The 25990-nt window shown below is 40.2% G+C and overlaps 1 protein-coding gene across 1 annotated transcript in view; it reads left to right on the top strand.

Annotated features, from left to right (window-relative positions):
• WWOX (WW domain containing oxidoreductase) overlaps positions 1-25990 on the top strand; it is a 1111113-nt gene that overhangs the window by 39172 nt on the left and 1045951 nt on the right. The window contains exon 5 of the mRNA XM_008974373.4: positions 25191-25297. Within this exon, the coding sequence (XP_008972621.1) occupies positions 25191-25297 (107 nt within the window). The remainder of the gene's footprint in view (positions 1-25190; positions 25298-25990) is intronic.

Consider the following 25990-nt stretch of genomic DNA (forward strand, 5'->3'; position numbering starts at 1 on the left):
TTGCAACTCCTAACATTTGCAACAACAAGGCCTCTGATGCAGACAACCCGTTTATACCTCTGGGTGGTTGAAACCTTCATGGTTTGTTGTAAAGAAAGGTACACAGTCCCACCAATCAGACCGTATCTAGAATATTACGTTCATTTAGGGGTGGTGCATAGACAGGCTAAAGGATGGCAAAGTCATTGGGTCATGTCCTAGGAGCAACCCTTAAAGGAAGAGTGAATGGTTGGTTAGTTGGTAGAAGAAAAGATTTATGTAAATTAGTTCTCTCAGTAGCTATCTAGGAGACAGATAATCCTAGCTTTCTTCAAGGGACAGAACCAGGACCAATGGACAGAATCTGCAAGGAGGCAGCATTTAACTGATTAGAATTGTCGGGGGTCGGGTTGGCGAGAGGGTGTTGCTTTTCTCATGATTCACATTGTATAAAAAGCAGACAGTAGGTCTGGCACTGTGGCTCATGCCTGTAATCCCAGCACTTTGGGAGGCCAAGGCAGGTGAATCATGAGGTCAAGGGTTCAAGACCAGCCTGGCCAACATGGTGAAACCCCTTCTCTACTAAAAATACAAAAAATTAGCTGGGCGTACTGGCGGGCGCCTATAATCCCAGCTACTCGGGAGGCTGAAGCAGGAGAATTGCTTGAACCCAGGAGGCAGAGGTTGCAGCGAGCTGAGATTGTGCCACTGCACTCCAGCCCAGGCGATAGAGTGAGACTCCGTCTCTAAATACATAAATTAATAAAAGTAGAGAGTAAGTTTTCTGTATTGAAAATGTTTTAAGAGGTCTTTGTCTTACCTTAGGTTCCTCCAAAAACAGAACCAGAGAAAAAGACATATTTATGCATAATTTGGGATGTGATTACAAAGAGAGGGATGGGGGAATTCAGGAAGGAAAGAGAGGCAATATAAAAATGTGTTTTTTAGTTAGTCATTACTAGAGGCAACTAGTGCTCAACTCCAGGCACTTTAGGAAATGCATCTCATAGCTGTCTGCCTGCAGAATAAAGGGCATTTATCCACTGGCTTCTGACCCCGTTGGACAAGGGGGTCCCATAAGTTTTGATGTCCCAGAATTTTGGGTTTGCACATGTGCAAGTGCCAAGCAGCTTCTTGTAGGCATCCCATGCTGCAGAGTCAGAGAATCTCTAGGATGGAAATGGGGGGATCCATATTGTAGCCCCAGGTGAGGCCATCTGGTTGCATTTGTGTCAAGTTGGTTGAAAACTGCATGGTGGTTGTAACAATAGTTTGAGTAAAATGGAGCTGTGAGAATTTGAAGGGGTGCATGAGAGGTGCCTGATACAGTCCACCCCCTGCACCATGCTCAGATCTCTTAAGAGTAAGCAGAATCTACCACAGGGTATCCTTAAAGTTAAAAGGCTCTCTGATGGGACTATAAATGAGTCTGGGGCTTTAGCCTTATCTGCTGTGGTATTTGTTTTCTGGGGCTGCTGTAGCAAAGTACCATAAACTGGGTGGCTTAGGACAACAGAAATTTATTGTTTCCAAGTTCTAGAGGCTACAAGTCTGAAATCAAGGTGTTGGTAGGGCCATACTCCCTTTAAAATATGTAGGGAAGGACCCTTCCTTGCCTCTTTCAGCTTCTGGTAGCCCTAGATGTTCATTGGCCTGTGATAGGGTAATTCCAGTCTCTGCCTCCATCTTCACAAGCCATTCTCCCTGTATCTTTTCACATCATCTTCCCTCTATTCCTGTCTGTCTCTGTTTTCTGGTCTCCTCTTCTTCTAAGGGTGACAGTTTTACTGGGTGAGAGCCTACCTTAATGCCCTCAGTTTAACTCGATGACTTCTGCAAAGGCCCTGTTTCCAAGTAAGGTGACATTCTGAGGTACTGGGCTTAGGACTTCAACATATCTTTTTGGGGGGGACACATTTAGACCAATAGCAACTGTGCTATAAAGGAGATGTTGCTTTTTATCATTGATGCTATCCAGATGCATAGCAATCATTCAACAAGTCATTCGAAAGAAATAGGTATTTCCTGAGGGTCTAGTATGTAACTCAGCTCTGCTCTAGGACCTGGTGATTACAGCAGTGAACAAAGTGCTCCTGCCTACGTGCAGCTTACTTTCTTATGGAGCGTGATTTTCAGAAGTAATTGTGCTTTTGCCTCGTTATCATCAGACATTAGGAACCAAGGGGGGATTGCCTGCTTTTGGATCACAGAGCAAGCTGCCTTGAGCAAGTGAGTTCGAATTGCAAAGGTGTTTAAGCCTAGCTTGGTGGCTGCTTAGTGAGGATGTTGCAGAGGCAATTTAAATGCCGAGCAGGGCTTTGGGTTTGTGATGGTTAAAGTCCATTTCCACTGCGGAGATGGTATGATTGTACGGATGGACGTGTTCTGGGCCTTTGTCTGTTTTGTCAAGTATACAACACTTCTGTTTATCTTTAAACGGAACAAACAGTGTTTTCACAGCTCTCTGCTTAAATAAAAAGATTCTAGACCACTGGATGTCAACCCCACCATCCCCCTGCTTTTTTTTTTTTTTTTTTTTTTTTGCATCCTGTACTCCTTTGAGAATATAGTGGAACCTCTGGCCCATTGTACAAGGGAAAAATAAATGTATTCCTAGCCAGGCATTTGTGTACAATTTTGTAGGGGAGGAAAGGATTGTTCATAGACACTGAATTAAGAAATCCCTACACTTTATGGGAATTGTAATCATTAGTAGCAGTTACGTAGACATACTTCCATTAAATACACATACTTGCTTTAGAGAGTGTGTTTATTCATAAAAATTCATTGAATAGGATTAGGAATAAAAATTTGCATAGAAATATTTGTTACTTTTTCATTGTAATGGTTTTTTTGGATAGAAATTTATCAGTGTGTAATTAATAAAGTATTATTGATTTCAGAATTATACGGTGCTAAACAATGGAAATTTCCTAAATAACTGGCAGGTAATGAAAAAAAATTCAGTTACTGACAGCCTGTCATAGTTGAATCTAAGAGCTAGGGGCAAAATACATATATTCTATGTAGTTTCCATTTCTAGACCCTGGATTTCTAAATTCTTCCTTATAAAATTTTAATTTTTTTTTTTTTAAAGATGGTGCTCCCTAACTGATTTCCTTCATTTTATTATCTCATAACAGATTTGATTTTCACAATGAAGGTAATTATTAAAATGCTTCCTTTCGTAGTCAATAAATATAATTAGTTTAAGAAAACTAGAAATATTTGTTATTAGAATTAGGTGAACATCTAAGAGTCTTATTCATGGAAGCAACATGGTCAATATTTATGGAATTGAGTTGAGGCTTTGCAACACTTTCAACAGCTTTTTAAAGAGCAAAATAGTTACTGCCTCTGTGGAAATAGAAATTACCCACCTATTATGTAATGAAAAACTAATGCTGGTTTACTTAAAACAAAACTGTGTAGCAGTGTGTTATAGCCATAGGAACTCCTCAGCCAAATGTTAAGTTAATGCAATGAAAACATTTGTAAAAACATTATCAAGCTGCAAAAGAACTAGAAATGCTAGATACTCCCTAGTAGCTGGGTGTTCAAAAACACTTGTCATTCTCACAGTTATATTTGTGGTATCTTAGTGGTCACTCACCTTGGATGTGATTGGTCAAGTATGCCAGAAAAGCATCGTCTTGTGCAAGTGTTGTATTTAGGAAGAACTTTGTGTGAAATCATGATTGTGGGTGAATAACTTTAAATAAATAAATCGTTTTCCTTGATATACAATGTTGTGCTACTTTCCACAGAAAGATGGAATCAATACTCTTGACTGTAATGGAGGTTTACAATTTCTCTAATTTCTTATTTAGGCTGATCTGAGCAAAGATGTTCAAATTTCCACTTATTTAAACAAGATAGAGTTTTTGCTACGTTGAAGGAATATTTTTAGCTTAGTATTTTACTTAGAAACTGCCTTATTCAATATTCAATGTTAAATTTGAACTAAAACACATAGCATCATATGACATGGAGTCTTACATTCACATTTTGTTGGACTGGAAACAGAATCAACATATTAGTCATCTTAATTCATTTAAGTTGGCTTTCTCCAGAATTCTAGAATCCAAAAACAACACATTTGTCAATTTTACACACAAAAGGAGAGGCAGGATGTAGTTTATAGTTAAACATCCAGCTTTGCAATGAAAAGCCAATGTAGCTATAGCACGCTGAATGAAATTCTGGGTGAAACAAACTGTGTAATAAGATTTTGATGCATATTGAATACTTAGAAAATTTGTTTTATATTTGTTTTAATGAGATTCTCTTTATATCTGCTTTCACAGAAACTTGTAAATTGTCTAAAATTAAATTTTCTGTGGTTGTCATCCACATGGGTTCTGAACTTGGTGTTATAATTATTCACATTTTCTTGCAGTGAAAATCTACAGGTCAAGGTCATCTTCACGTCTGTAGTTCTTGTTTTGCTTCAGGTCAGTTTAGAACCGAATGTTAAAAGGATTTTGTCTATTCCAAGGGTCAGATTGTGGCACATGGACCAAATCCAGCCCCCCGAGGCCCACTTTTGTAAATTAGGTTTTATTGGAACATGGGTGCTCATCATTTACATATCGTCCATGGCTGCTTTCACATCATAACAGCAGAATTGAGTAGCTGTGAGACCCTATGGCCAGCAAAGCCCAAGATATTTACTGCATTTATTTACTATATTTATGTTTATTCTCTTGCCCTTTACAGAAAAAGTTTGGCAACCCCTGGTTTATTCTGTTAACATGTTTCTTATATAAGGATTCCTCTAATAAGTTTTCAGAATTATTAAGAAAACAAAGCTCATTCCTCGAAAAGAATTGGTATGCTTTTTTTTTTTTTGGTGGTGGTTGTTTAATGAGGAGGACATTATAAAGTATTATATTTCCTTTCCTTACCTTGGTTGCCAGGAAGCTCAGAACTTTAAACATTAAAATGTTTAAGTAACCAGCTCACTTCACGTTTCGGATCAACTTTCTTTTTCTTAACACGGGGATACATTTTCACTTTAAAAAAAAATTCAACTTTTTGAAGCATAATTTACATGTTGTAAAACCCATACATTTAAATCATACACATGAAGGTCTTGACAAGTGTGTACACACACATAAACCACCACCCCAGTCAAGATAATAGAATATTTACATCTGTAAGAAATTTTCCACCTGCCCCTTGGCTCAGGCAATTTGTCAGTCTTACTACTGATTATTGCGTTATTTTAAAACCCTGGGTTGTATGCAATTGTCTATTATAAGCTGTTTTAAATAGTTTTTGGTAGTGGCTGGGGCACTGATGATTAATAGTTGAATAGCATAGCTGGAGAAGTTAAGATTCATTTATTCTATTTAGTCTTCAGTACAAATTTTGAGGTTTGCAAAGGTGAATCTGAGATACAGCTCACATGGAAAGCCTTTTAGCTAATGTAGCAATAATTAATAAGCTGGATAGCCTGATAGCCTGATGTTTTATTAGGGTGGTGCAAATGTGGTTTTTGCCATTACTATATATACATATTTTTTTTGTTGTTGGTGTTGTCGTTGTTGTTGGAGTTGGAGTTTTACTCTGTCACCCAGGCTGCAGTGCAGTGGTGCGATCTGAGCTCACTGCAACCTCTGCCTCCCAGGTTCAAGCAATTCTCCTGCCTCAGCCTCCCAATAGCTGGGATTACAGGTGCACTCTACCATGCCTGGCTGATTTTTGTATTTTTACTAGAGGTGGGGTTTTGCTATATTGGCCAGGCCAGTCTCAAACTCCTGACCTCAAGAAATCCACCCACCTTGGCCTACCAAAGTGCTGGGATTACAGGCGTGAGCCACCGTGCCTGGCCTGCCGTTACTTTTAATGGCAAAGATAATTCTTTTCATAATTAAAATTTGAAATAATTCTTTTAATAAGAATTTGCTGCTTGCCAAGAGCTCTGCAGTTATTTTATTCGATTTTCCTAACAGCTCTTAAGAGTACATCTTATTATTCCCCTTTCACAGATGAGGAAATTGAGGTTCACAGAAGTTAAGTCTATTAGTTTGCTAGAGCTGCTGTAACAAAGCACCACAAATTGGGTGGCTTAAACAACAAAATTTATTGTCTCACAGTTCTGTAGGCCAGAAGGTTGAAGTCAAGGTGTTAGCAGGGTTGGTTCCTTCTGAGGACTAGGAGGAGATACCTGTTGCAGGCCTCTCTCCTTGGCTTGTAGATGAGTGTATTAGGGTTCTCTAGAGGGGCAGAATAGGATAGGTGTATTAATATTTATGAAGGGGAGTTTATTAAGGAGTATTGACTCCCACAATCACAAGCTGAGGGACAAGGAAGCCAGTTTGCATCCTCAAACCTCAAAAATAGAGAAGCCGATAGTGTAGCCTTCAGGCTGTGGTCAAAGGCCCCAAGAGCCCCTGGCAAACCACTGGTCTAAGTCCAAGAGTCCAAAAGCTGAAGAACTTGGAGTCCGATGTTCAAGGGCAGGAAGGATCCAGCATGGGAGAAAGATAAAGGCCGGAAGACTCAGCAAGTGTGTTGTTCCATCTTCTCCTGCCTGCTTTTCTCTTGGCTCGCTGGCAGCTGATTAGATGGTACCAACCCAAATTGAGGGTGGGTCTGTCTCTCTTCATCCGCTGACTTAAATGTTAACCTCCTTTGGAAACACCCGCACAGACACACCCAGGAACAGCACCTTGCATCCTTCAATCCAATCACATTGACACTCAATATTAACCATCTCAGTAGGCTTCTTCGTGTTCACATAGTCTCCTCACTGTGTGCTGTGTCCAGATTTCCCCTTTTCATAAGGACACCAGTCTTATTGGATTAGGGCTCCCCCATTATGACCTCATTTATCCTTAATTATGACCATAAAGGCCCCATCTCCAAATGTAGTCATGTTGGGGGTTAGGGCTTCAGTGTATGAGTTTGGGATGGCAGGGGAGCAATTCAGCTCGTAAGAATCGTAAGATTCCTGATCTGTTTCTCTTCCAAGAAATTGTTTGGTTTCATGTTGATTTTATCTCCTTTTCCGTATCTGTCTCAAAGCACTGAAGAAAATCAAGTCCCCCTTGCCCTGATAAGGACTTTAAAATGGTGTTTGCTAAAATGGTGTGTGCTTAGGGGCAGCTTTGAGCCAGATAAAAATTCTAGTTGCCCATGCTTCCATAAGCTGTTTACTCTAGGAAGGAGAATCTCTATTGGGATCTTTTGGGGAGTACTTGCCTCCCAAATGCTTAGGCTCCCACTGCTGACAAGACCCTCTGCCTGGCAAGCCGTGCAGGTTGGAATCCTCTGTTAGGGTTCCAAAGCCTTCACCAACTCAGAGCTCTTTCTCTCTCTGTTTCTCTTTTTTGAATTTAAATTGATCCTAGTCACAATGTTCACATTACCTATGTTGGGGATCCTACCAAGACCCTCTTTTTGGCCCAGAAGCAGCAGCGGGGTGAGGGGAATGAAACAAAAATTTATAGCTGTCGAGTCTCCAGAAGTCATGTAAAATCAGCCTCAGCTGGAAGCTCCTCCGTGCATCCCTCACATTCACACAAGCAGGTGCCTGATCACAGCTGATGGTTAGATTACACGTTTCCTGAGAGGTATAGATTTCAAAATTGGTGTATTTCACCCGTCCCTCATCATGGTATCCCCAAACAAAGTGTTACCAAATGAAAAACTCCTTCCCAGCTCTCCCTTCTGAGTGTCTGATTTTATTCAAGCTCAGATGGCTTCTCAGATAGCGTAAAAAGTGATGGAGAATTTCTTTTACCAATTGTATGCCCTGTGGGAACCTGGGTGCTGTAATCACTGAATATGTTATAACCAAAAAGGTCAAACTCGCAATGATTCGATGTGTTTTGTTCCGTGCATCCTGGCATGTGAAAGAAGTGAGGTAAAGAGTATAATTTACTTCCTGGTTTTAAAGCTAGCATTGCCCGTGCCTTCCACGCGGGACTGTTGTGGATATTTGAGCACTGCAAGAAAACTCACAGAAGCAGAAACTTAGGGCTTGCTTTAAATGTTATCAATGTGAATTGAGATGGTGTCAGCATTATTTTTTTAAAGACCAAAACAACAATAGTAACAAACACACACAAGCCACTGTTAGATTTTACAAAACTTTAAAAAGTAATTATCTTAAAGATATCTAAGATAGTGATCTGGTTACATAGATTATCAGAGATACTTTTTTTTTTTGATTATCAGAGATACTTTTAAAAAAGCAACTACAAGGTAAGGATTATCCTTTAATTTGGTGTTTTTCTATTAAACTCAATTTGCTTTAAAGTTTTTTACATTTTGCCTCTTTTTTGTAAGTTTGAGTACCACTTCCTAACCAATCACAATAAATGTCTGGTTTGGAGTTGGAGGAGTCATTGATTTTAGGCAAGGTGATGGTGAGCCCACAGAGCACAGAGTTAATGGAACTCTGGCCGTTGATGTAGCTTCGAAGCCTGAATTTAAGTCATATTTTTGAAAAGTTGCATCTTAAAAAGTTATAAGTGATGGAGAATCAAAAGTCAATTTGGACACTTTAAAAGTGAGCCTCAAAAAACTGCTGAATTTTCCCAACATTGTGTTTTGAGCACTTCCACGTGACTTTGGGAGCATAAAGAATTTAATCTTTTCAAGAGGCAAAGTAATATACCACTTTTCGCTTTTTTAATGGTGAGAGCCAAGGTCAATCTGAATTTTTCTTTTTCTTTCTTCCTCTTTTTTTAAAAAAAGAAAAGGTGCTTGAATTAGGTAGCACATTGTCCACATGGACAGTGCCGGATGGGGCTGGCTTTTTCATTTCTGAGAGCTCGCAATGGAATGAAGGTCTTTTTTTTTTTTTTCTTAATTTTTCTTTTTTAAACAATTCCCTCCTAAGCACGTCTTAATTGACAGGGGGTGGAAACTATGTTGCCCTTTTGGTCATTAAGAAAGTCAAGGAACGGGGTCTCTTTGGATGAGTGTGTGGGCGTAGAATCCTGGTGGCTGGCCTGCTTGCTCTAAATCGTAAAGAACCCTGTCTCGAGCAGACGAGAAAGAGTAACGGAGGCCTCAATGGTGAAAGGAAATCCTGTACCAGCTGTGAAAACAATGAGACACATTCAGTAATAGAATATAGCGTGCTTACAAATTCAGAGCTGGGTTCCCTTCTTCTCTTGAAGTGGCTATAAATTAATTCATCAAAATAGAAAAGGCCAAACTTCAGGATAAATCTTTCTACTTCTAAACAACCAGAAACACTTTGGTTGTCTTAGTAGATAGGAGTGTGAGTACAGAATTATACGAAGTGAGACCATGGGTGTGTGTGTGCACGTGTGTGCGCATGCCTGTGTGTGTCATTGGTTAGTTAACAAAAGGATTACCCTCTGAAGAACATGAACTTGGGCCAGACAGCACGTGTAGGGGGTGGAATTATGGAGCAATTGTTACTTTCTTGTATTAAGAAGAAAGGGAGCAAAAGAGCTGTGTCTTCTTGAGAACCTTTAAAAGAGACAGAGGTCTCTGCCTCTAAAAAGCTCCATTACATTTTTTTTTTTTTAACAGGAGGCCTAAATTTTTTATTTTTTATTTTGTGCTGTTTTATTTTTCTTCCTAAGGTTCTCAGACAGGTTTATAAAAGTGCCATGTTGGCTGGGCATAGTGGCTCACGCCTGTAATCCCAGCACTTTGGGAGGCCAAGGTGGGTAGATCACGAGGTCAGGAGATCGAGACCATCCTGGCTAACACGGTTAGCCAGGCATGGTGGCGGGCGCCTGTAGTCCCAGCTACTCGGGAGGCTGAGGCAGGAGAATGGCGTGGACCTGGGAGGCGGAGCTTGCAGTGAGCCAAGATTGCGCCACTGCACTCCAGCCTGGGCGACAGAGCGAGACTCCTTCTCAAAAAAAAAAAAAAAAAAAAGTGCCATGTATACTTTGATTACAAAAAATTTCATGTGGTGTTACTTTCTTTTTATTGGTGGAGGGTCTTTATGTTTTATTTTTTTGAGACAGAATCTGCTCCATCACTCAGGCTGGAGGGTAGTGGCAGGATCGTAGCTCACTGTAACCTCGAATTCCTAAGCTCAAGTGATCTTCCTGCCTTGGCCTCCTAAAGTGCTGGGATTATACTTTGAGCCACTGTGCCTGGCTGGCCTTTGTATTGGACGTTAATACAGTTGGTTCTTTAAAGTTTGACAGTGAAGACTTTTGGAAATTAAAGAAAAAAATTGAGTATAACTTGTAACGGTCATGGTGTAAAGATCATTTTTTACTGGTTGGAAGTATAGAAGTGGGGTTAAATTAAGTCTATAATTGTAAACTATTGATGTTGGAAGAACATAGAGAGAAACTTATTCCTGTGGACTAGTGATCCCATCTCACAGCCCTTACAGATAAATGTTTGTAAAAGCAAAGAACAGTGTTAATTCTGAGCCCCAAGATGAAATATCAAGTAAAAGAGAAGAACATTTGCCAATGCATCACTGTCTGGGAATGGATTCCATACAGCAGGTAGGTTTATGTAATAAAGTAGCTGAAGAGACCTCAATTCTGTGCCTTGATGGGATTACACCGAAGGGAGCACTGGTAGGCGGTTGATGAAACAGGTGGTATTTGGACCACTTCTCCCTCTTTCAGGACAGCTGCTTAGTAGGTTTAGCTTAAATTATACACATGCCAAGCATGTACACATATGAGAAGCCTATATCTCGTAATATCCACAGAGAATAGATAGCAAATCCCATGATTTGTATTTGACTGACAGTCAAGACCCTGTGGGGTGTGAGCCTGGTGGGGGCATTCCAGGCTGGTTTCTCCTGCCTCAAGGAGCTGCTTCTAGTGTGTGCTCTTAACCCTAAAGGAAGGAAACACTGTGTCTTCCTCTTCTCTCATACAGAGCCCTTCCCATGACAAATGTGTGGAGTGTTCCCTCCTTTTACGTAATTCTCCAATTTTCTGGACCGCAGCTTGGTGTCCTACAATTCAGTTTTGACACTAATGACCCAGAGTCAGCACAGACCCCATGGTTGAGGGCTCAGTCCTACAGGATCATCCCCTACTTCAAATGCCAGTAGCAAGTTCAAGATTGTCAAGTGCACTTCTGACTCACTGGCTACAAATTGGGGTTCCCACGACCATCTCCTCAGGCTTGATAATTTGCTATAATGGCTCATAAAACTCAGGGAAATATTTACTTATGTTTACCTGTTTATGATAAAGGATATTACAAAGAGTACAGATGAAGCGGTACATAGGGCCAGGCATGCGGAAGGGATGTGGAGCTTCCATACCCCCTCCTGGCATGCCCCTCTCCAGGCACCACATGCTCAGCAATCTGGAAGCTCTCCAAACCCTATCGTTTAGGTTTTTGTTGTTGTCGTTTTGAGATAGGGTCTCGCTCTGTTGCCCAGGCTGCAGTGCAGTGGTGCAATTATGCAATCATGGCTCATTACAGCCAGGACCTCCCAGGCTAAAGCCATCCTCCTGCCTCAGCTTCCTGAGTAGCTGGGACTGCAGTTGCACACCACCATGCCTGGCTAAGTTTTTTTGTTTTGTTTATTAGAGACGAGGTCTCAATATGTCACCCAGGCTGGTCTTGAACTCCTCAGCTCAAGCAATCCTCCTGCCTCGGCCTCCCAAAGTGCTGAGATTACAGGTGTGAGCCACTGTGCCTCTCCATTTAGGATTCTTAGAGAGGTTTTGTTACCCTAGGCATGATTACTTAAATCATTAGCCATTGGTGATTAAGTCAATCTCCAGCCCCTCCTCTTCCCCCAAGGCGGGGAATGTGGGGGTTATCAATTATTCACAACTCTCTAATTGTGAATAATAAAAGACGCTCCCCTCACCCACATTGCTCAGAAAATTTCAAAGGTTTTTGTTTTTTTAAGACAGGGTCTCGCTCTGTCACCCACCCAGGCTGGAGTGCAATGGTGCAGTCATGGCTCACTGCAGCCTCCAACTTCTGGGCTCAAGTGATCCTCCCACCTCAGCCTCTTGAGTAACTGGGACTGCAGGTGCATGGCACTGTGCTCCACAATTTTTTTTTTTTTTAGAGATGGGATCTCACTGTGTTGTCCAGGCTGGTCTCAAACCCTTGGGTTAAAGTGATCCTCTTGCCTCAGCTTCCCAATGTGCTAGGATTACAGGCATGAGACCCTATGCCTGGCCAATTTCAAGGATTTTAGGAGCTCTGTGCCAGGAACCTGGATGAAGACCCAGTATGTATTTCTTATTATATCACAGTATCACAAATCCACAGTCACATGGTGATTGTGGTAGTTTGGGGGGCCTGATGGTGGGGTACACCTCCTTGAAGTCAGGCTACCATGCCCATTGGGGTCCTTCCCCTTTTTTGCCCTCTGATCTTGTGAGTTCTTTAACATTGGGGATCAGTGGTTTTTCTCTTACATGAAATGACAATGACACTTTATAGGGTTTCTGTAGAGAACACCTTAGAATTAGTTAATGTGTTTCATAAAGCACATGGCGTGGTACCCAGCCAAGAGTAACACTCTGAAGTGCTCCTCCTTACCTGGACCTTACAGCATCCTTTGTATAAATCAGGATGCTCCGGAAATAACTTGTTTGGAATAGGAATAGGCTCCTCCCTTTTTTTCTCACTTGCCTTGATTGCTCTGTATTAAAATTCATAAAGGCCCATGAATTATCAATTAGATAGCATTTGGTTTGTTATTTTTAGTTTCTTCCTATAGAAGGCATGTATGCATGCGTTAAAAATGGAAGTAGCGTCGACATTATGAAATGCACAAGAAGTTTTCCTGCCCCCAACCGGTAACTCTCTCCTGCAGTAATCAATGTTGGCACCTGTTTAACCACTTTGTGTCTTACGTGCACGCTGTTCGGTACTTTGACTTTTTTTCTTAATATTATAACATGGAGGCCGGGCGCGGTGGCTCACGCCTGTAATCCGAGCACTTTGGGAGGCCGAGGCGGGCAGATCACGAGGTCAGGAGATTGAGACCATCCTGGCTACCACGGTGAAACCCCGTCTCTACTAAAAATACAAAAAATTAGCCGGGTGTGGTGGCGGGCGCCTGTAGTCCCAGCTACTTGGGAGGCTGAGGCAGGAGAATGGCGTGAACCCGGGAGGCGGAGCTTGAAGTGAGCCGAGATTGCGCCACTGCCCTCCAGCCTGGGTGACAGAGCGAGACTCCGTCTCAAGAGAAAAAAAAAAAAAAAAAAATTATAACATGGAAATGTTTCCTTGCATCTCCGTATCATTTCTCCTCATTCTTTTTAGGTGTAATACAGTATTTTGTCCTATTCATGCAATATAATTTATTTAACCTAATTGATAAAACATTTTGGTTGATTGCAGTCTGTTGTAGATAATGCCGTACTGAATATTCCTCCCACATATTTGCTCATGTCAGCAAGTCTATTTGTAGGATAAATTTCTGGTTGTGGCTGGGTCAAAGAGCATGTCCACTTCAAATTTGATAGCTATGTCCCAACTGCCCCCAAATATGTTAAGCCATTTCCTATCCCCCATCCCTCATTAATCTATGAAGTTGCCTGGTTGCCCCACATCTTTACCGACAGGACTGCCACTCAATGTAGTTACACTTGTAGAATCTGTCTGCATGTGCCTGTCTAGGACCATGTTAATTGTAATCTTTGGGCATTTTTCTCACTCATTCCTAACCAGGACTGTCACTGGCAGGTTAAATGAGAACTTATTCACCCAGCACAGTGGCAGCACTAGTAGCCAGCCTGGGGTCAGTCTTGCCTCTCGAGAGATCTCATGCAGTCAATTGGGATTTATTGTACAGCTTTACAAAACATTACGGCCTCAGCTGTACTGCCCAAAGCATGCAGATGCCGCCTGGTGTATTTTAAAGATATTCCACATGAACTGACCCATTTCCCACTTCTTGAGTTGGTATCTTTTTTTGATAAATATATTTGAGATGTATTTATGTTATTAGGGCTATTTAGGAAGCTCTGTAGGGATTTGTTGCTCGCTGTATATAACACATACTTTTAAAAAGCGGGGCTGGCTATGACTTATTTTTCTCTAGAGAGACCTGTGTAGTTTTGTAATTTCTTAAGATTTGGCAGCTGTGGATCGTGTTTAGTAAGCACGATCTCTAACTCTTTGGAACTCAGAACTATGTAATTGAAATGGCCTGGGAGGCAAATGTGATCATTCAGGTAATCAAAGTAACTACACAAACAGAGGTATGGATTATCTAGTCATTGCAGATGTGGCATTGAGCATATAGGCATGGTGTACATCTTAGAACTTCATCTGGAAATGCCTGTGGGGGAGTTGGATTTCAAGATCATCGTCAATGTCATGTCACTGTAATTTCATTTACATTAATCAGATTAGCTTGGAAAGTATGGCCTTCCTACTTTTAGGAGGATATAGGAGAAACTCATCCTTAAAGATAGTAGTCTGTTAATACAAAAACAGTCCCCACATTTGCATTGTCCCCAAATCTAACCCAAGCTGAAAGACATTAGGCCTATCTTCTTGCTCTATGCATAATGGCAGATCTCCAGGGAGGGAGAGGATGTGTGCTGGAAGATTCTACAACTTGTTGATTGGTTCCTAAAGATCGTTTTAGTGCTATGTTTGTGGGGCGGGGCTGGAGGGGGCTGGAAATCACCATCTCTGTGGCCTTTTAATTGTGCCCAGTTACAAGTAACATTTGTCCCCAGTGTTTCACAATTATAAATTAATAATAACCACCTATTAGAAATTACGGGTATTGTAAGCCCCAACTCCTTTGGGCATCTTGATAAAAACGATAATTAAAACCATAATTTACAGTAAATGGGGACACTGCCCAAGTACATCGACAATATGGAGAAAATTAAAAATCTTAAACCAGAAGGAACCTTCCTGGCATCGGGGAAAGAAGCTGCCTTTTTCTTAGCTCCTACCTCTGTGGGAGCTTTGTCAGTATTTGAGGGGACAGGGTTCCCACCTTCATGTTTTTTGTGCCTGAGGATTCTGTGGGCGACTGTCCCCACCTGTCCCCACCTGTCCAACCTACCAGTGAGTCTCATGGTGTGCGGCTGCCTGCTCCGATGCTCTCCACCACCATGCCCAAGCCATTTCTCCCTTTGTGTTCCCTGTCTGGGTAAACAACTTGCCAAGCTCACCAGTGGCCCACGGGGCACCTTGGACACCTAGACTTAGGCGGTCCCTGGCTTTGTAGATTTTTTTTGCTTCCTACATGATTTTCTAAGTTATACCTTGAGCTGCTCAGGATAAGAGGGCACCTCGTCCATTCCTGGCTGGTCACAAGGCCACAGTATCTTGAGCGGGTCCACTGTGACGACTGGAGGTACTGTAAATGGATAAAATAATAATATGAATAATAACTCATAGTGTTTACTCCCTGCCTAAATCCACAGGCTCCTGCTGCCTACAGAGGAGTCCCACAGTTTTCGCTTGCTTCATGGAGCTTCATCTCTGTTGTATTCATGTGATTTATTTACACGGAGTTGCTCCCCAATCCTTGATCTTTTTTTTTTTTGCCAAGCACCCTGCCTTTTTGCTTGTCTGTTTCATCTTTATCTCTCCTTCCAGTAAAGTTCTTGGCCCAGAGGTTCTGCTGCCACTCAGTGACATTTGTGAAATGCAAGGGAGCTTGCACCATGGGTCCAAGCTCCTGCAGATCCCTGAGCCTGCTACCCTTGTGCTTCTCTGTCCACGCAAAGCCAAGTGCTACTGCGGGGTTTTCCAAGGCATAGCTAGCATCCTAATATTCTCACACTTGACAGAGTAGGGTTTGACATGGTTTAAATAAAATCTCAACCAGATCAGTGGGAGATGTTCTTTGAGATTCGGTGATTGAGGTGTGAACATATGGACTGAGGGTGTTTTGTGGTAAGGCTTGAGTCATGTCTCTAGCAAGGATGTTTCCTGGATAATGTGCACTGAGCATCAAGTGCCTGCAGTGGCCTGGCGGGTAATGCCAGCAGCACGGGTGATGATCATGGTCAACATGACCAACTAGAAAGCCCAAACCCCACCTCTAGCTGACAGTGGCTTCTCAGCTAACCTGTCACCACGTGGGATTGGGCCCCCAGTGGTGTAAGCTTTTTCAGAGAAGCTACACATCTAGCTTTTGGACCTGTGATCTCCCCAGTGTTTTAATGCTGGCAACTAATTCAAATTAGGAAGGAAGGAAGGAAGAGAGGTTGGAAGGGAGAGAGAGAAAGAAGGAGCAAAGGAGAAAAGAAAGGAGAGAAGGAGGAAGGGAGGGAGGAAGGAAGGAAAGAAAAGGAAGGAAAGGAAAGGGAAGGAAGGAAGGGAAGGGAAGAAAGTATGGGCCACACAAAACAGGTCTGTGGGCTTGACTTGTCCTCTGATCATCAGTTTGTGACCTCTGTTCTAAAGAGTGAAAACTATGTAAGATAGTATAAGATAAGTAGGTATTTAAATTACTTTGCACCTTTTCCATTTCATAGAACTTGAATGTTTGTGTTCAAAGCTTAAAACCCAAGACAGTGAGCTATTAAGCCTCCGTGGCCACGTCATTTTTCTGATTGCATCTGATGTAACAAGTGCTAGAAAAACTGATGCTGTTCATTGCTTTAAAACGTCTTTCTTTATTTTCTTGGTATTATTAGGTTTACATATTCTTCCGAACACACTCTTGCCATCTCCATGCAGTTAAGCTAGTTCAATTTAAACATTGTCATAAAGTTAATTTTTTATAAGATGAATCAGGTTATTAAATTTAGTAAACCATTGCCTTCATTATTTTGCACAAACTTTGGCACTGTGCAGAATAGGCTTAGCACTACTACATTTAGCTAATTAAACTGGCCGTCAGCTGCAGTATTACAAGAGTGAGGGATGTTATTCTCTTGGGTTTTATCCAGGACTTTAACAGTAGGTAGCATTATTAAACTTTTTTTTATATAAAACTCCACACTCTAGAGATATGGTTTACTATAAAACTGTTATTGTCCTTCCTGTTAAACTATCATCTTTTGAAATAGCCATGCTTTGTTTCTGTTCCAAAGGCAATTGTAAAGGGTAAGAAAATGGAGTTGTCTATTGCAGCTTTTAAAAGCAGACTAGCAACGGGTAATGCATTCCTTAGATAAAGGAAGATGTAAGAACCATAGTGTAATTTCACAAGACACCGAGACAGATGGCTTACCCATAACTACAGTCAGGAATTCTCTAAAGGAGAGAGGGTGGAAGCTTGAGCCTGTAGCCTGTTGCTGCTGTCTTGTCAGATGTGCCCTTTCTGGTAATAAAAAGTCCTTTGCCGTGGGTTATTTTGTCAAGTGAGATAGCATGACTTAACAGGTTTGTTTGGGAAAATAAAATTTGATAGAAAAACGGCATGCTTTTCCCCCACAGATTTCTTGGTAGCATCATTCAAAACTACAGTGAGCAGTATCTTTGCAGGATTTTAATATTTATTCATTATTATAAAGGAAGGAAGAGGGCCATCGTGTTGCAGTTTGAAACAGCCTGGATTGTTTTAAAATAGTCCAGAGCTGCAGCCTATTAGCAGTCTGCAAGAACCATTTGTTTCTTCAGCAGATATTTATTGAATCCTACTGGGTGCTAGTCTGGCGAAATACGGAGATTGGAGGGCGTAAGTCTCAAGGAGCTTACCTGAGAAATTGGATAAATAAAGCTCTGTACTGGGTGTGGTGGCTCACGCCTGTAATCCCAGCACTTTGGGAGGCCGAGGTGGGTGGGTCATTTGAGGTTAGGAGTTGGAGAGCAGCCTGGCCAACATGGTGAAACCCCATCTCTACTAAAAATACAAAAATTAGCTGGGTGTGGTGGCACGCGCCTGTAATCCCAGTTGCTGGGGTGACTGAGACATGAGAATCGCTTGAATCCCTGCGGTGGAGGTTCTAGTGAGCAGAGGTTGCAGATTGCACCGCTGCACTCCAGCCCGGGTGACAGAGCGAGACTCTGTCTCAGTCAGTCAATCAGTCAATCAATCAAGTTCTGGAACCTGCCTGGCCTTGTGTTATATCGATGCTTTCTCAATCTGTTAAAAACGTAGCTGCTAATGAATGACTAAGAATTGTGTTTACTCTCATTTCCACTCTCTTACATCTTTTTTTTTCCTTTTAATACCCTGTGATGAAACTGTGAAGAAAGATATTCCTGATCATTGCTTTGGCCTGGAAATTTCAAAGGGACCCAGAGTCCACCATTCCGTCCAAGATCTTCTGGGTGTGTGAAGTCCCGGGCTCACAAATGCAGTTGTGTTTGGTCACTGTGTTGCTTGCATATGGCTGTCGGCATCTCATTAGCCTGATTGATGGGGCAGATCAGTCAGCAAGACTTTGTTCGGTGCCTGCCCCCAGCCAGCTGGGCTACAAAACCTGGCATTTTACTTCTCTCATTTTCCCCAAATGATCTAGGTGTCTTTTGCTCACTGGTGATAAGGGGTGACATTGGTATCACAGGTAAAAATGAGTAAATTTGAGATTATTGTCGTCTTGCTTTAAAGGTTGGAGATACAGCTTCAAAAACCTTTTACTACCCACATACTCAAGGGGAGTCAAATGGATTTAGGTGTTAAATACTTCAGGTTTGAAATCCTTTGTGCATTATTTCAGCATCTGATTTAAGTATCAGAGGTCATCTTTAGGTAATAAGTAAGTATTTTGGAATATGGGATTTGGCAAAATCTCAAGAAATAATTTCAGGTTGTCTCAGCAATGAGGTTAAATTGTGCTCCAGAGTCCATATTCAGACAAACGGAATGGTGGAGCCCGAGGCTGATTTCTTTGAATTCTGGTTGGTATTAAAGTCATTCAGCCCTCGGGTTACCATTGGTAGCACATCTAGGAGCAAGTTTTAATTTTTTAGTCATAGTGACTGTGCTGGATTTGGTAGGTCGTACAAATTGGGGAAGAGGCATAGGACACCAAGGATTTTGCAAAAAGCAGGCAACTAACATTTGTTTTCCACCTACTATGATTATGTTAGGCTCTCAATATATGTTTACCACTTATTCCCCATTTTACAGAAACGATAACTGAGTTTCACATGGGTTCAAGGCGTGACCTTAGATCCCACAGCTTGTACGTGGTTAGAACTGGCAGCAACACAAGTGTGTCCAACTTGAGTTTTCCTCTGTGCTATGCTGATTTTCCTCGAGAAGTATTCTGTATAAATAGACTGTTTTCTATGAAGATTAGGCCTGTGGGAGTGATATGAATGAATGAACTTTACTAGGCTCTTTCACATGGTGATGTCAGGAAGATAACAGTATGCTGATTTTGCATGCATATTAACATTATCTTGTAAACAATAATTTATGGCCATTTGACATGGGTTTGGCTGAATTGCATAGCTGCCTTCTCTAGTAGAATTGACTACTTTGTTATTGTACTGTACTCTATATGGTCTTCCACCACAGATTACAAAATGTGGTATTTTTTAGTTTAGAGCAATGGCTTGGTGTTCAAGTTCTGGATTAGACTGCCTCTTCTTTTTCCTCCCTCCCTCCCCTCCCCTCCTCTCCTTTCCCCTTTTTTGAGATGACTTTAAAATATAGATTCATATTTTTAAAATATACGGAACTTTTTCAGTTTTCCATTTCTTCTTGTGGCAACTTTTTTTGTAGTGTTTTTCTAGGAATTTGTCTTTTTTACCTGTATTGTAAATTCACTGGTATAAAGTTGTTCACCATATCTTAAGATCTTCTTAGGGTTCATAGGATCTGTAGTCCTTTTCTTTATTTTTCATTTTTAAAAACAACTTTATTGAGGTATGATTGACGTACAAAAAGCCTTACGTATTTGATGTATAGAACTTGATAAGTTTGGAGATAAGTATATACCTGTGAAACCATTATATTTTATAAGTACATGATACAATATGAGCACAGTACTATATGGTAGATCTCTAGGGCTTTTCCATCTGGCGTACCTGAAACTTCATACCCTTTGGCTAATACCTCCTTGTTTCTCTCTCCCCTCAGCCCTTTGCCTCCACCATTCTATTTTTTGCCTCTATGAGTTTGAGTGTCTTAGATTCCTCATATAAATTGTATCATGTAGTATTTGTCCTTCTGTGTCTGGCTTATTTCACTTAGCATAATGTCCTTCAGGTTCATCCATGTTGTTGCAAATAGCAGAATTTCCTTCATTCCTAAGGCTGAATAATATTCCATTGTGTGTGTTTGTGTGTGTGTGTGTGTGTGTGTGTGTTTGTGTGTGTGTCTTCCACATTTCCTTTATCCATTCATTCATCAGTAGAAATTTAGGCTGCTTCCATGTCTTGACTAGTATGAATAATGCTGCAGTGAACATGAGAGGGCAGACATATTGTTGTGATCCTGATTTGAGTTTCTTTGGATATGTATCCAGAAGTAGGATTGCTGGATCATAATCCAGCAATTTTTAATTCTTGTTTCATTTTTTGAGGAACCTCCATACTGTTTTTCATAATAGTTGCACCAATTTACGTTCCACTAAGGAATGTAAGTTTCTCACGTATAAGGGGGCTCTTGTTTCCACACCCTGAACCACACTTGTTATCTTTCATTTTATGATGAGAACCACCTTAACAGGTGTGAGGTGACATCTCACTGTGGTTTCAATTTGCATTTTCCTGAGAATTAGTGACACTGAGCCCCTTTTCATACACTTGGCTATTTGTATGTTTTCTTTGGAGAATTGTCTATTTGGTTCCTTTGCTTGTTTTTAAAATCTGTGGTTTTTTTTTTTTTTTTTTTTTTTTTTTTGCTATTGGGTTTTAGGAGTTCCTTATATATTTTGGATATGAACACTATCAGTTATGAGGTTTGCAAGTATTTTTTACTATTTTGTAGCTTGCCCTTTCAGTGTCTTGATTGTTTTCTTTAACGTGCAGAAGCTTTTTAGTTTTATGTAACCTCACTCGTCTAGTTTTGCTTTTGTTACTTATGCTTTTATGTGGCATAATGATGTCCTTTTATTCATCCCTGATATTGGTTGTTCAAGCCCTCTCTTTCTGTCTCTGTCTCTCTCTCTGTCATTCTTGCTAGCCCTTTATCAATTTTATTAGTTTTTTCAATTGACAGACTTTTAGCTTCTTTTTTTCTCTGTATTTTATGTTTGTTTTAGATTTATAAGTTTCTCCTTTCTCCTTTCTCCTTTTATTTCCATCGTTCTGCTTTCTTTAGGCTTAATTTGCTGGGTTATTTTCCTAATGTAATGGATGCTTAGATCATCTTGGATGCTTAGATCATCATTTTTTCTTTCTTTCTTTTTTTTTGGAGCAAGATCTGACTCTGTCACCCAGGCTGGAGTGAAGTGGCATGATCATCCTCCTGAGTAGCTGGGACCACAGGTGTGCACCACCACGCCCAACTAATTTTTTGTAGAGATGGAATTTTGCCATGTTGCCCAGGCTGGTCTCGAACTCTCGGGCTCAAGCGATCCACCCGCCTCGGCCACCCCGATTCCTGGGATTACAGCCATGAGCCACTGTGCCTGGTCTTCTTTTTAATATATGTAGTTAAGGCTATAGATTTTCTTTTAACCATGGCTTTAGCTATACTCCTTAAGTTTGTATATGTGTTTGTAATTACTGAGTTTAAAATATTTCTAACTTTCATTGTAATTTTTTGAGCCATAATGTCTTATTTATTTATACATATATTTCCAGAAATGAGAATTTTCTGGGATCTTATTATTGATTTGTAATTTAATTCCATTGCGGTCAAAGAGCATACTTTCTAATTTTAATCTTTTGAAATTCATTGAGACTTGCTTTTGCCCCTGCAAATCATCAGTTTTGGTAAGTATTCTTGAAGTACTTGAGTATATTTTGCTGTTGCTTTCAGTGTTTATCATATTCAATTATTTTCAGTTTATCAATTAAGTTGTTCAAATCTTCTATATACTTTGTGTTTGTCTGCTTATTTTATCTGTTACTAAGAGGGATATGCTAAAATTGTCCGTTATAATTGTGAATTTGTCTATTTATTGTCCTAATTCTGTCAATTTTTGACATATTTGAGAGGCTCTATTATTAAGTACATATAAATTTAGAATTGTCATGTATTCTTGGTGGATTGAAATTTACCATTGTGAAATATTCAGCACTTTCTCTTGTAATGCTTCTTGCTTTAGAGTCTTTTTTTTCTGAAATTAGTACAGCTATATCAGATTTCTTTTGGCTCGTGTTATACAGTATACCTTTTCTATTCTTTAATTTTTTTATCCTTATGTTTAAATAAGGTATAAAACATAATGTACATTCTTTTATAAGGAGAGTATATGTATATTTATGTTTTCTTCAGTCTGACAAACTTTTTCTTTTAATTGCTGTCTTTAGGCCATTTATATTTAATGTAATGACAGATATATTTGGGTTTGGGTTTAAATATACCACCTTATTATTGGCTTCCTGTTAAGTTATTCTACATTCCTCTTTCCCTTATTTCTATCCTTTCTTTCTCTTTTTTCTTTTCCTTTTTCCTTTCTCTCTCTCTCTCCCTTTCTTTCTCTTTTTTCTTTTCCTTTTTCCTTTCTCTCTCTCTCTCCCTTTCTTTCTCTTTCCTTTCTTTCTTTCATTTAAATTGAGACAGGGCCTTGCTCTGTCACCCAGGCTAGAGTGCAGTGGCATAATCATAGCTCACTGTGGCCTTGAACTCTTGGACTCAGGCAATCCCTCGACATCAGCCTTCTGAGTAGCTGGGACTACCGGTACCTGCCACCACACCTGGCTATTTCTTTTTTAATTTAAATTTTTGTAGAGACAGAGTTTTGCTATGTTGCCCAAGCTGGTCACAAGTGATCCTCATGCCTTGGCCACCCACGGTGCTAGAATTACAGGCCACTGTACCTAGTCATCTTCTCTCCTTTCTTGCCTTTTTATCATTCTACTTTTCTTCTCCATTAGCTTTTTAAATTTGTAGAGATTTACATCTTGCATCTTTGACTTATTAAAATCTAATATAAATCAGTATTATATCACTTCCTGGAGAAGACAAGAACCTTAGGATACTTTACTTCCATTACTCACCTCCTAGGTTAAGCATTGTTATTATTATTGATATAGTAATTTTTGCTATATATTTTAAAACTCACAGAGTTCACTCTTACCATTTGGATCTTAACATGTCATTACCCTTTATGTTGCTCTTTGTTACTTTCTGCATCTCTGGGTTTATAGCTAAGGTCATTTTCCTCCTGCCTGAAGAGCATCCTTTAGTGTTTCCTCTAGTGTGGGTCTATACGCGACACTAGGTGTAGTGTAGGTGACAAACAAAAAGCAGGTTTCATTTGCTTAAAATTTTTGTTCTCTTCCTTTATTTTTCAAGAATATTTTCACTAGGTATAGAATTGTAAGATGAAAGTTTTATTTTTTTCAGCTGTGGCTTCCATCATTTTCCTGAGAGGTATAACTATCAGTCTTGTAGCTACTGGTCTCTAACTACTTCTAAAACTATCTGCAGTTTTTAGCAGTTTTACTCTGATGTGCCTTGCTTTGACATGTATGTGTATATATGTGTATCTACACACACATACACACATAGAGATACACACATATATATTTCTGTTTGTGGCTCACACAGACATAAATATATATATACATACAAACGTACATTTCTGGTTGTGGCTTGCACATATATATATACACACACACACATACATGTAGACACACACATTTATACATATACATGTCAACACATACACATACATATTTCTGCTTATGGCTCAGGATACTTCTTGAATTTGTGGCTATATATGCATCATTGATTTTGTAACATTATCAGCCATTCTGTCTTCAAATATTGCTTTTCTTAGTCTATTTCACTTGTTTTGGAACTCAGATTACATGTATGTGTAAGAGCCTGGGAGAATGTGTTTCATATGTCTCTTTTTTGCTTTGTTTTATTGTGTTATTTTTTTCTTTTTATGCTTCACTTTGGATTTTTTTATTAACTTATTTTGTAGTTTCCTCAATCTTGTCGTCAGCTGTGTCTTCTATTCTGTTAAACTATATGTTGAATTCTTCTTTACTCTTATTACTCTTATTTTGTTTAAGTTTCAGAATATCTATTTGATTTTTTTTATTGTTTCTAATTCCCTGGCAAAATTCTCCATCTTGCCTTTTTGTTCCTTGAACTTATCAGTCAGACTTATTTTAATCACTGTTTCTGAATAACTTGATTAGACAGATCTCCTGTGCATTTATTTCCATTTTTTTCCCCTCTGGCTTTTGGTGAAGTTTTTTCTTTTTGTATGCTTAGCTATTTTGTTTGAATGTCTGAGAGTTTATATGAGTATTTGAAATAATTATAGTGGTAATTTGAGACTCTAGATAATGGTATCTTCCTCCAGAGAACATTTTCTCTTGCTTCTGGAAATTGGATAGATAGGGACTGATCACTTTAATCAGACTAGGAATTGAAATGGCCTGAAGCTGAGTTTCCACTCTTGTGAAGGCTGGACTGTCTCTTGTTATTACAGCAAGGGTATAACTCTTTAGGATCCCGACCAAAGATTTGGTGTGTTTACCGTGGCCCTTTCCTGGTGGGTCCTGAGCTCAAATTTATGTCTTTTTCCCTGTTATAAAATTGCCAAAAGCTCAGCCCATCTTCTCAGGCTTCCAACCACTATGTTTGGAAATGAAATATGCCTTGAAGGAAAAAAGCTGCCAAATGCTGGCCTTGCAATTTTTGCAGATCTTGGCCCCCAAAATTCTTAGTCATAGTGCCCTTCTGATGCCTTCAGACAGATATGGGTGTGTATGCACGTGTGTTATTTTGTCCATCTTTTCTAATTGTTCTCAGTAGGAAATGGGGCTAAGAAACCTAGGTAACACTGGTGGAAGCAGAGGTGCTGGGGACACTTACCATAGAGTGGAGCATAAAGTCCTTATCGTGGGCACAGGATCTGGTCATTATTGATGGTTAAATGGCTGGACATGCCGTGAACTCTTCTATGTCCCAGTCTTCATCTTTGAAATCACTGCATCCCTAGGACAAGTTTTCTCACCATCACAGTGTTGACAGTCCGGGCCAGATGGTTCTGTGTTGTCAGGGGCTGCCCTGTTCATGGGAAGATGTTTTGTAATGCCTGGTGTTTACCCACTAGATGCCAGTAGGACTCTACCCCACAACCGTGGCCACTGAAAATGTATCCAGACATTTGCTTCTGTGCCCTGGGGGTCAAAATCACCCCTGGTTGAGAACTTGGGGTAATTTAAGTGGTGCTCCGGTAAAGGCCATTCAACATGACTCACTGTGTTGATGTTATGTTTTCTAACATTGACTTTCCTTTAAACCATAGGGTTCGAAACTGCCAAGTCTTTTGCCCTCCATGGTGCACATGTGATCTTGGCCTGCAGGAACATGGCAAGGGCGAGTGAAGCAGTGTCACGCATTTTAGGAGAATGGGTAAGCGCTTGACTGTTGTTGTTTTTTTTAATTGTCAAATACACATGCCGGGCTAACCACATGGAGATTTTAGTGGAGTGTGTAAAGTTTATTGCTCTTGGAATCATGTCTTTATTTTTAAAGTCATCTTCACTTTGTTTGTTTTATGAATGAAAGCATGAGCAAGTCCATTATTATTCACGCATTTGTTTATAGTTCATTGTCAGTGTCATCTGCTTTATTAATCAGGGGTTTGAGAATGTTTATTCGTTTAACTCATTTATTAAGAAAAATAAAACGTGGTGAACGCCCATGATTACAACTAGGAGGCTGTTATGCTTATGGTTTTTAAGATTAGAAAGAAGGAGGCTTTAACCCTATCTCTGATTTCTTACTTTTCTCTGTCTATGTAGAAGCTGATGTTGATACGTGTCTCCATAAATATTTACTAAGGGCTTGCATTAGTCTTGGGACCAAGGATATAGTATTAAACGAAACAGAATCCCTGCCCTCATAGGCTTACCTTCTAGGTAGGAAAAATAGACCATAATCAAGTTTAATATTTATCATAATGTCAGTAAATAAAGGACTGTAAAGCAGAGGAAGGTGGGGGGAGTGATAGCGTGAGCGTGATGGAGTCATCAGCAGGGAGCCTTCCAAAGTTGTGACATTTGATCTGAGACCTGAATGAAGTAGAGGTAAGCCATGCAGATG

This window comes from Pan paniscus, chromosome 18 (genome assembly GCF_029289425.2).
Source record: "Pan paniscus chromosome 18, NHGRI_mPanPan1-v2.0_pri, whole genome shotgun sequence".
Lineage (NCBI taxonomy): Eukaryota > Metazoa > Chordata > Mammalia > Primates > Hominidae > Pan > Pan paniscus.